Source organism: Phaseolus vulgaris, chromosome 2 (assembly GCF_051622355.1).
Source record: "Phaseolus vulgaris cultivar YP4 chromosome 2, ASM5162235v1, whole genome shotgun sequence".
In the NCBI taxonomy this organism is placed as follows: Eukaryota; Viridiplantae; Streptophyta; class Magnoliopsida; order Fabales; family Fabaceae; genus Phaseolus; species Phaseolus vulgaris.
In genome coordinates, this window is record NC_143499.1 from 11194826 (window position 1) to 11206539 (window position 11714).

The 11714-nt window shown below is 36.2% G+C and overlaps 2 protein-coding genes across 2 annotated transcripts; one reads left to right on the forward strand and one right to left on the reverse strand.

The window, feature by feature from the left end:
* Nucleotides 1–590: 590 nt before the first annotated feature.
* On the forward strand, nt 591–3707 carry LOC137810633 (spermidine synthase 1). The gene is made up of 9 exons (XM_068612014.2): nt 591–818; nt 1290–1366; nt 1472–1594; nt 2059–2163; nt 2427–2499; nt 2594–2665; nt 2762–2957; nt 3073–3196; nt 3302–3707. Exons 1-9 carry the CDS (start codon nt 638–640, stop codon nt 3365–3367), a joined length of 1017 nt encoding a protein of 338 aa, XP_068468115.1. The 5' UTR covers nt 591–637; the 3' UTR covers nt 3368–3707.
* Nucleotides 3708–10590: 6883 nt separating this feature from the next.
* LOC137809034 (uncharacterized) lies at nt 10591–11367 on the reverse strand. The gene has a single exon (XM_068610176.1). The coding sequence runs from the start codon at nt 11365–11367 to the stop codon at nt 10591–10593; it is 777 nt and encodes a 258-aa protein (XP_068466277.1).
* Between the last annotated feature and the right edge of the window lie 347 nt (nt 11368–11714).

Sequence of the window (11714 nt, forward strand, 5' to 3'; positions counted from 1 at the left end):
ACGATTTATGCCTATGAAGTTGTGCCGAATTGACACGACTTGTCTAAATTTGTAATTTTTTTTAAACGGACTCCATTTTAGTAAAAAAAAAATAAAAAAGTCAAAAACCCAATATTTTTTCTTGTTTGAATATGCATTTTGAAACAATGCCCTTTGAATCTTATGTACATTTATATCTTGTTTCTTTAAATTAGTATAATTTCTTAATCATCTCTTTCAATCTCTTATATATTCTGATCTTTATTTCTAAATTCAGTTTATTTTCTAAATCAAATATCTCTATCAATTTATAAACTTTATATCTTTTTATCTCCAAATCAAATTATAAGAGTCTCAATAAAAATTACCAGCTATTCAAATAAAATATATCCATAAGTTTATTAGTTTAATTAAAAATAAGATACAAGAGAGAATAAGGAGCAAGATCGTGTCGGTTGAGGATTAGGTTTCCTTACCTAACATAAAAAAATTTAAAAACTTAATAACTATTTTACATTATATGATATGATATTATTAAATTATTATTTATCTCGAAGGTTATCATTTTTTATTTTATTATATATTTCTAAACACCTATATAAGGAGTAGAAGAGGGCAACACGAGTGCGTGCATTCCCTACTCAGTTCAGAGAAGAACATGGCTGCGGAGAACAACAACGTGGTTCAGTTCTCAGACTTACCCGTCAAGAGACCCAGAGAAGAAGAACAAGACGGCGGAGGAAATGGCGTCCCCGACACCCTTTCAAAGCTCCCCAATCACGCTGGTCTCTCTGCGGTTATTCCTGGTTGGTTCTCTGAAATCAGCCCAATGTGGCCTGGTTAGTAAAAACCCTCTCTTTTCCTCCTCCCCCTTCTCTCTAAACCTTAAATTTCAAGACTTTTCATCAACCCTCTGTTTAATTGCTTATTGGGTATGAAGTGTTTGTTTTTGTGGAGTCCTTGTTTCAATTGTTACATGTTGGTTATCGTATAACGGACTATAGAGTGTTTTCAAATCTGTGTCCTTTAATACTTTTTTATTTTTGTTTTCCGGGTTTGGTTTTATTGGGTAGAATCTAGACTATGTTTAGTTTTTCAGTTCTTTTGTTATGTCGCTACATTTTTTTTTTCGTATTTTATGAAGAGGGAGATTTTGTTTTTAAATCAATGAGAAGTGTATGTATCATTGTTAGAAGGATGCACATGATGTTAGTAGTAGAAGCGCATCGTCAAGTTTTTGTTCTTGTGAATGTTTGTGCTGGTGTTTTGCAATAACACACGAGAGATGGAATCTGATTTTAATTTTGCAGGGGAGGCGCATTCTTTGAAGGTGGAAAAGATTCTTTTTGAAGGGAAGTCTGAATATCAGAATGTCATGGTCTTCCAGGTAAATATCTACTTTCTGTTAAATTTGATAATTTTATTATGTTTGCCCCCCTTTTAGTCGTCTTGGTTTTATTTGATGATGTATTCTATGATTTTTTTTCGGCAGTCGTCAACTTATGGCAAGGTTCTTGTTCTGGATGGGGTCATTCAGCTTACAGAGAGGGATGAGTGTGCCTACCAAGAGATGATAACACATCTTCCTCTTTGCTCTATTCCAAACCCCAAAAAGGTAATTTAGAGTATGAGTAGTTTGATCACTTTGTGTGGTTTGACAACGTTAGCAGAGTGGGGAAGGCGAGGGTTTTCCAGAAGAATTTTGTGAAAAAATGTTCATATTGATTTGTTTACTCGGATTGTTGATGTGTCCATCCATCATCATGCTGGCTTGGGCTGCATTGCTGGTGTGGTGTGTATTTAGCATGTCAATATTAGTTTGTCTGCAGTCTTTTTATGTATTTGGTTGTTGAGTTTACATTTTATTAGAAGAGTAAAGAAGGGCATTTATTGATGAGAGTAGAAAGAATCATACTGGTGGGGGAAGGCATTTGAGATATGTCTTGAACCATGAGAATGGAATGTTCCAAACTATAAGCAATAATCTTTTTGTGGAATATATTAGCCTGTTTGGATAACATTCTATGCATTTATGTATGGAATTAATTGTTCTTTTCCTTGCTCCTTTTCTTCTGTTAGGTTTTGGTTATTGGAGGAGGAGATGGTGGAGTCCTGCGTGAAGTAGCACGCCATTCCTCAGTAGAAAAGATAGACATTTGCGAAATAGACAAGATGGTTGTTGACGTAAGTAATAGCCATAAAACTATTATTTCCAATCTCTAATCAAAGCAAACCATTTTAGTAACAGACTACTATCTTGCATAATATGTTTCTCTTGCTTTTTCTAGTTCTTCTAACTTGAGAGAGGGTTTTCTACTTTAGTATATTGGTTATTGCCATACTTTTTCCCCCTTCGCCTAAAAAAATAATCTTTTTATGCTAAATGTGGAATAACCTCTATTATAGCAGTGTATGAGTTCAATGTTTGAAGTTGTTACAATTTGCAGGTCTCCAAACAATTTTTTCCAGATGTATCTGTAGGTTTCGAAGATCCACGCGTGACACTTAATATTGGTGATGGTATGATTAGCTACTCTCCATATTTTATTATGTTCCTGAACTACTTTACTGTTGAAGATAACTTTTCTCACGGTGGTTTGTCTCTATGATCTAGGAGTTGCATTTTTGAAGGCTGTTGAAGAAGGAACTTATGATGCAGTTATAGTGGATTCATCCGACCCTATTGGTAGGATTTACTGTAATTCCTTTCATTTGAATTTTCCTGGTCTTTTACAGTCAAATGTAAATGTTTCTAAATGAGATTATATTTGATATCTTTAAGGTCCTGCTCAAGAACTGTTTGAAAAGCCTTTTTTCAACTCGGTTGCAAGGGCTCTTCGTCCAGGAGGAGTTATGTGTACTCAAGCAGAAAGTATATGGCTTCATATGGATATCATTGAGGGCATTGTGGCAAATTGTCGCCAGATATTCAAAGGCTCTGTCAACTATGCATGGACCACAGTTCCTACATACCCAAGGTATGTATGCTGCTTCAAAATTTGTTATCTATTTCCCATTTGCATGGATGTCTTCAAAACAAGCATACCCTTATGATTGTCCTCATTTATGCTGCTTTGATTTTCTCCATTTCAGTGGGATGATTGGTTTTATGCTTTGTTCAACTGAGGGTCCTACTGTGGACTTCAAGAATCCAGTGTATTCTATAGATGAGGATGATAAACAGTCAACTAGACCATTGAAATTTTACAACTCTGAGGTTTGCTGCTCCAACCATGATCTTTTTTCCCTTTCACCTCAACTACCAATTGTTTTTTCATTTTCTTACAGAACTGTTATATTTTGTCTACGTTTTTTACTACAGATTCATTCTGCGGCTTTCTGTTTGCCATCTTTTGCCAAAAGGGCTATTGGTTCTAAAGCAAATTGAGAACATTTTTCATGGGATTGAAGGAGAAAGTGTGGCTGTAACGTTCATGCTTTTACTGGATTGGTCCATCTGTCAATGAACAGTGGAATAAGTTAAGAGCTTCAAGGTGATAACTATGAAGAGTAACTTTTATTTCATGAAATGAGTTGATAGATGACGGATTCAGTTCCTAGTAATTTACGTTGTTGACAGTTTAGAACTTCGGTTGAAGATAACATTTTGTTTAATGCGTATGTTTTGCTTAGTTCCTTTTAGTAGTAAGTATATAGTTTGGTTATTTACGCATGATAAATTTTTGTTTTTATATTATTAGAATTTATAATAAAAGTAGCTTTCAGTATGCATTTTATTACAATTATAGACATTTTTTTAATAAATATTAAATATCAATTTAGAGAATAATAACGAGAAAAGATAAATGATGAGTAAACAAGCACTTTAGGGTTTTTTTTTATAGTTAGGTCCTTAAAAAATTGTCAAGTTAAGTCCTTGAATGGTTGGTTGTTAAGTGTTATTATGATAATTAGTCCTAAGTTCTTTTTACTTTTATATCCTCCATTGGAAATCAGAGTTTGTGAGTGCTTGTGTTTTTGAAGAGGAACTTCCTTGTATGTTCATCATGGTTCAAATTGATGATTTTTTTTTTGTTTAGTATGGTTAGTATGAGTTAGTGAGACTCTAAATTAATTTGATATCGATTGGTATTTTTTTTTTTGGAAATCAATTTTAGGTCAAAAATATTTTAAAATTATTATGCAATTTATAAGAATAAAAATGTATTTGGATATATCATATTTCATAAGATGTGTAATTAATGAATAATTCAAAAAATAAATTAATTATTTTATACTTTGTATATATTTTTATTATAATTGACTATAATGTTTCATACATTCTAAAACATCAGTCTCCCAAAAATATAAATACTTTATTCTTTTAAAATTTTATATATAAATATAACTTAACAAGTTTAAATCTATCAATACTCATATATCAAGGGTTTATAAAAATCATAATTAATTGACCAACAACACATAAACATTTGACTCTACTTCTTAAAGATCAATGTATTAAAGTAACACTCTCTGTACACATATACATAATTAAATAAAAATAAAAATTTGTACTCGATAAAAATAATAAAAAATATAATAAATTAAGCTTCCGTAGGCAAAAGTAAATTTTTTAGTTTTTTTAGTTTTTTTAGTTTGAGCGAAAATAATCTTGCTTAAGCATAAATAAATATTAAGACACCGATATTTCATTCTACTTTTGGTTGAGCTTCCCTCTCAGTTGGAAAAAAATAGGTCTTGCCTGAGCAAGATTCATTTTCACTTAGTGAAAACGAATTCGAGAGTACCCCCATTTTTCACTCTATTCTCGCTTGAGCGAGAATTTTCTTCCTTGAGTGAGATATGCACCAAAATATGATATATTACACATTCAATTTTTTTATTCAAACTTGTATATATTTAAGCATATCAAATTAAAAAAAAGCAATTTCTTGCTAGAATTGGGTAGTTACTCCTTAAATCCATAATACCCTATATGTATTTAACATTTCTAAATCAAAATCATCACAAACAACTAAAAAATAGGATTTTTGTACATCAATTATATCACAATAAAATTCAATTCACTCATATTAACATTAATACCAAACAAAACACATTTGATACTTATTCTCATAAAAAACAACATATAATGTACAAAATCAACTATTTCACAATTTATGTTCAGTCAAAACACTACTTTACTCATAATCAAACAATCCTGCAAGAAAATTTAAGGTTGGTGACCACATCTCCCCCACAAGCAGATCCTCTAACCTAGGATTCTATTTGAAAATAAAATCAGTTTCCCTTACCTAAGTTTGAGCAGGTGTTCACTAAGAGTTCCAACTTCTACAGGACCTCAAGGATAGCTTAACATGCACCACATGATAAAAAAACTATGTCACTAGGACTCTGAGCCAACAAGGACTAATCTCGAAGCTAAAAGTGTCACATGCAAACACCTATACTAAAGAAAAAAACTAACTAAATCCAAACTGACTCAAAGGAAAGAAGCCAAAAGAGATTACTTTGTCTAAGATTATAATCGGGTAGTCTTGTAGTGATCACTGCCAGGAGTCCAATGGCGGACTTTGATCATCAATTTGATGAGCGTGTAGGTTAGAATTTTAGAGAGAAGGTAGAGGAAGGGAAAAAAAGAAGTTTTAGAGAGATTGTGGTTCTTTTAAAATAAAATCTGAATAACTGAATTTTCCATTTATATATTATTTTCACTTTAATAATAAAATATTCAGGTGTCATTTAAAATATATCACTTCTACTCTAAAGTTATTTTCTAGATTCTTACAAGTGTATATGTGTATGTGTGAACACATGTGTGTTTGTTTATGCGTGTAAGTGCATATATGTGTATGTTTGTCTGTCAATGAATGCATATTTGTGTGTGTGCATGTAAGAAATTCTCGAGAAACCCTTTCAATTTATTCAATATACCAAAAGTTGTTTACAAATAAATGAGAATGTTATTTATATACTCATAAATCCGAACACTACAAGAAAATCATGAAATAAAAGCCAATTTTTAGAGACCAAAATAATTATTTGCAATAGTAACTAAATTAGATACCATTTTAGAAACTAAAAAAAAAATTGGTTTCTAAATTAATTTCTATTATTGTTAAATAGTTTCTAAATTGATATTTAGTTAGCAACCAAGGTTTTAACTACCAATTGTAGTATTTGTCCCAAAGCTAAACAGACAAGGCTACCCTTTTCTTTAAGCACAATAAAATCTCATTCTCCATTTAATCTATTGCATTGTGACATTTGGGGTCCTCATAAAACCCCAACTCATTTTGGAAAACGTTTTTTTCTCACTATAGTCGATGACTATACTAGATGTACTTGGCTATTTCTTATGAATCACAAATCTGAAACCCAACATCTCTTAGAGTCATTCATTACATTTGCACAAAATCAATTTCAGGCATCTATTAAAACCATCCGCGTTGACAACGGACTGGAATTTATTTTAATGTATGATTTTTTTCTCAAAAAAGGTATTGAATGTCAACGCACTTGTGTCTACACTCCTTAACAAAATGGAGTAGTAGAACGTAAACATAGACACATTTTAAACACAGCACGAGCCCTCCTTTGGGGAGAATGTGTTTTAACCGCCACATATATCATTAATCGCTTGCCATCACCTTTACTAAAAAATAAATCACCTTTTGAGCTACTATATAATCAACCACCTTCACTTTCTCACCTAAAAACTTTTGGTTGCCTCTGTTACGCAATTGTTGTTTCACCTAAGCAAAAATTTGATCCGCGCGCCCGACAATGCATCTTCATTGGTTATACTCACAGTAAAAAAGCATACAAATTATTTGATATAGATGCAGACACTTTTTTTACAAGTCGGGATGTCATCTTCCATGAAAATGTTTTCCCATTTTGCCAACAGCCACAAACACAATCCTCACCTCCATTACAAGGTATTTTGCCCACTATTGACATTTACTTACCCACTCCTGTCCAACATTCACTCGATCAACCTTCTTCTCTTACTCATCACAATGCACCTGAACCTCCATCAAACCAACCTTCTTCCCCTACTCATCATAATACACCTGAACCTCTAGTAGACCAACTTTCTTCTCCCATGCCAAGAAGTCTAACACCCATTACCAAACCTTCTCCAACCGACCTTCCTGTTCGACGATCCAGTCGCACATCAACCCCACCTTCCTGGCTTCAAGACTACGTAACGGGATCCCAAGCCATTCATTCGACCACTGCCCAAATTCGGCCGACTGGAACCAGGTATCCTATGCATCATTTTCTTTCTAATTCACGATTTTCTTCTACACATAGTGCATATCCTGCTAACATCACAGCCACCAAAGAACCTCACACTTATGCTCAAGCTATCCTTGATCCAAATTGGCAAAAAGCAATGGACAAAGAGCTTTCCGCCTTGCAGCTAAATCAAACGTGGACCTTGACATCATTACCCGCTGGGCAGAAACCCATCGGATGCAAATTGGTCTATAAAATAAAGTACAACTCAGATGGTAGCGTCGACAAATATATGGCGCGCCTTGTCGCAAAGGGGTACACTCAGATTGAAGGTGTCGACTATTCTGAAAATTTTTCACCAACAACAAAATTAACAACTTTGAGGTGTCTCCTCACCATTGCAGCAGCCAGAAATTGGTTTACTCACCAGCTAGATGTGCAAAATGCCTTCTTACATGGCACATTGCATGAAATTATTTACATGGACTTGCCACCCAGGCATCATCGATAGGGGGAGAATATTGTATGTCGACTCAACAAATCCCTTTATGGTCTCAAACAAGCATCTCGAACATGGTTTTTAACATTTTCTCATGTGATTAAATCTGTAGGATTTCAACAGTCCAAGACAGATTACTCTCTATTCACAAGACAGAACAACTCATCATTTACTGTTCTTTTGATTTATGTGGATGATATTCTTTTGACAAAAATTCAGCGTGTTAAAGATTGTCTATTACAACAATTTCGCATTAAAGATCTTGCAGACTTAAAATATTTTCTAGGGATTGAATTTTCCCGTTCCAAAGCTGGTATTTACATGTCCCAAAGAAAATATGCGCTTGATATTTTGTAGGATACGGGACTCACAGGTGCTCGTCCAAACAAATTTCCAATGGAACAATACCTAAAACTCACACCAGACGATGGAAAGTTATTAAAGGATCCAGTCAAATACAGGCGACTCGTGGGACGACTGATATACCTCACGATTACTCGGCCTAACATAGCATTTTCGGTTCGGACCCTAAGTCAATATATACAGGATACACGGAAACCTCATTGGGATGCCTCAATTCGAGTCCTAAAGTACATCAAAGGATCACCAGGACAAGGATTGTTATTGCCATCCGAAAACAATCTGACATTAACAGCTTATTGCGACTCAGACTGGGGAGGTTGTCAGACAACTCGGAGATCAGTATCGGGGTATTGCATTTTTCTTGGTTCTTCTATTATCTCATGGAAGTAAAAAAAACAGACAAACGTATCAAGATCATCAGCGGAAGCAGAATACCGCACGATGGCCAATACTTGTTTGGAGATAGTTTGGTTGCGATATCTGTTGCAGGATTTAAAGGTGTCATGTAACTTGCCAGCTCAACTTTTCTGTGACAATCAAGCGATATTACATATAGCAGCAAACCCAGTATTATTTCATGAACGCACAAAACACATTGAGATAGACTGTCACATTGTGCGAGAAAAATTACAAGTTGGGATAATCAGTCCTTCATATGTACCGACACAGTATCAGCTCGCAGATATTTTTACAAAGGCACTAGGCAAGGAACGATTTTTGACGCTACGACAGAAGTTGAGGGTTCATGATCTTCACCTACCAACTTGAAGGGGAGAATTAAGGAAATAATAATTATCATATTATATGCAATTATTGTATGCAATATTGTACGATATTATACCCAATTATATGAAATTAATTTAATAATGATAGAATCTCATGATTAGTATCCCTACCTAATTAGATTGTAATTTGGAGAGAGAAACTCCCTATATATTTCCTATACATGAAGTGATGTAACTATACACATAAGAGAATAAAAAACATCTCTTCTTCTTACCATTTTCTATCATTTTCTTATATATATTGATTAAATTAGATAGTATTTTATAAACTAAAAAAATTATTGGTTTCTAAAGTAATTTCTATTATTAGTAAAAATTTATAAATTAATTTCTAAGTTGACAAGGAAATGCAATATTGTTTATTCTATTTCATTACAAACTACTTTTAATTCATTTCGAAACACTAAAATTATAATGGGTTATTTCTTGGGATGTACAATCCAACAAAATATCTTGTATGATTTTTTTTTATTAGTAATGAATAAATAAAATTAAAGGAGATACTTCAGGGGTATCCCAACCCATATACATTATCCAGAAGTGGATTTCCTAAAAATAACCAACATCGGCGACCACCGACTACACCTATGGGTAACGCTGTTTCATCGATCGGCGATCATGCTGACAGAACGCCGCTTCATCAACCGGCGATCATGGTGACCTTTGCTTACATACGGCGACCACCGACTACACACATGGAGATCGTCGTTTCATACCGGCGATCATGGTGACCTTGTATAGCTTTTGCACCCTCCGACTACACACAACCAGCGATCATGTTGACCTTTACATACCTACGGCTACCACCGACTGAGCACATGGTGATCGCCGTTTCATCGACCGGCGATCATATTGACCTTGTATAACTTCAGCAACCTCCAACTACACATAACCAGCGATCATGTTGACCTTTGCATACTTACGGCGACCACCGACTACACACATGGAGATCGCCGTTTCATACCGGCGATCATGTTGACCTTGTATAGCTTCTGCACCCTCCGACTACACACAACCAACGATCATGTTGACCTTTACATACTTACGGCAACCACCGGCTAAGCACATGGTGATCGTCGTTTCATCGACCGGCGATCATATTGACCTTGTATAACTTCAGCAACCTCCAACTACACATAACCAGCGATCATGTTGACCTTTGCATACTTACCGACTACACATGGAGATCGCCAATTATGATGACCTTGTATAACTTCAGCAACCTCCGATAACACACTTATGGAGAACGCCTCTTCTTCGATCGGCGATCATGTTGAATGGAGAACGCTGCTTCATCAACCGGCGATCATGACAACCATGCAAGAGGTCACTAAGCTTAGAAGATGTCACCGGTCTCCTCTCGCTTAGAAGAGGTCACTACGCTTGACGTGTATGAACGTATTTTCCTGCGTCCTCATCCACCCTTGCCACAATCCACCCCTGCCACAACCGAGTGCACACTATGCCCTTCCTACCCAGACCCTCGTACAGCCAACTTCCCTTGGAAGATTGATATACACCCGCTCGACCAGATAGCAGCTGCGACAGAACCTCAGTTTATTGCTAACACACGCCCCACCTCTACACTAACCCGCACCTCCAAGCCTCCAATTTTCCAAATTGAGCATATGTTGCTTCCAGGCTACTGCACCCTTAGGTACTGGAGCACCAACCCCCTCCCTTACGAACATAACTATGCAAGCGAGACAGCATCATCCTACTTACACTACTCCATCTCGATTTTATGCAACCACCTTCCTACTTACAGATTTTTAGGCAGATATTTGGGTTGAGAACCCATTCTACGAAGGAGTGATTAAAGGATTGCATCTTATGTTTCATCCACATCCAAGTCTTAAGTTGCACCTTTTGGAAAATCTCCTCCGCGTCTACTACCCCTTGCTTGAAGATGATCAGGTTCCTTTGATCCCATTTGCATCTGACAACAGCTACCCATACTCCTTTCCAAATCAGATTTTGGTTGTTACTGACTTGGAACATGTGGAAGCTAAGGAAGTGTGACCTCAGGTCATTCTGCTGGACAAAGGAGATATCTAACCACCGGAAACACATACACCACACTCTTTGAGCGTGACAACACTCCATGAAGAGATGTTGAGCCGACTCCTCCTCCTGCTGGCATAGGGGACACTCCATGGAACTTAACTGCACCCCTCTCATGTTTAAGTTCACTCTCGTAGGAAGTTTGTCCAACAACACCCTCCACGCTGTCACAACTGCATTTGGAAAAGCCTTAGTCTTCCACAAGAGTTCGTACACCTCGGACTGATGACCTCTAACTTGATTGGACAGTATCTCATATGCAGACGTCACGGAGAACTGCCCTGGTTCCTCCTTCCCCCACACCTGAATATCCGAAACATTGTATTTCATATTGACCCTGGACAAAAGCAAGACAAGCTCCTGTTCCAGATCTGACTCCCATAAAAATTTATCACGTCTCCACCTTAGCCTCCACCTCCATACCGAATTACTCCATTCACCAACCTCGCCTACTTTTTGTCCCTTATTCATGGACATGGAGAATAGCCGTGGGAACAAAGTCTTTAAATCCTTCCTACCAAACCATCTTTCCTCCCAGAAATAAGCTTTGTCACCACAACCTAGCTCCCATCCTAACTCTGCTTGAAACCACCCTTTACCTCCTCCCTCCTTACATATTTTCAATAAATCTCTTCACCACCACGATTGGAATTTGAAGGGTGTATGGCCACTTTCATGCCCCAGAATATACTTCGAGTCCAAAATCTGCTTCCACCTCCCAGTCTCTTCCGATATACATCTCCACCTCCATTTGGCTAGAAGAGCTTGATTGAATCTTCTTATGTCCCTACATCCCAACCCTCCCTCCTCCTTTGCTT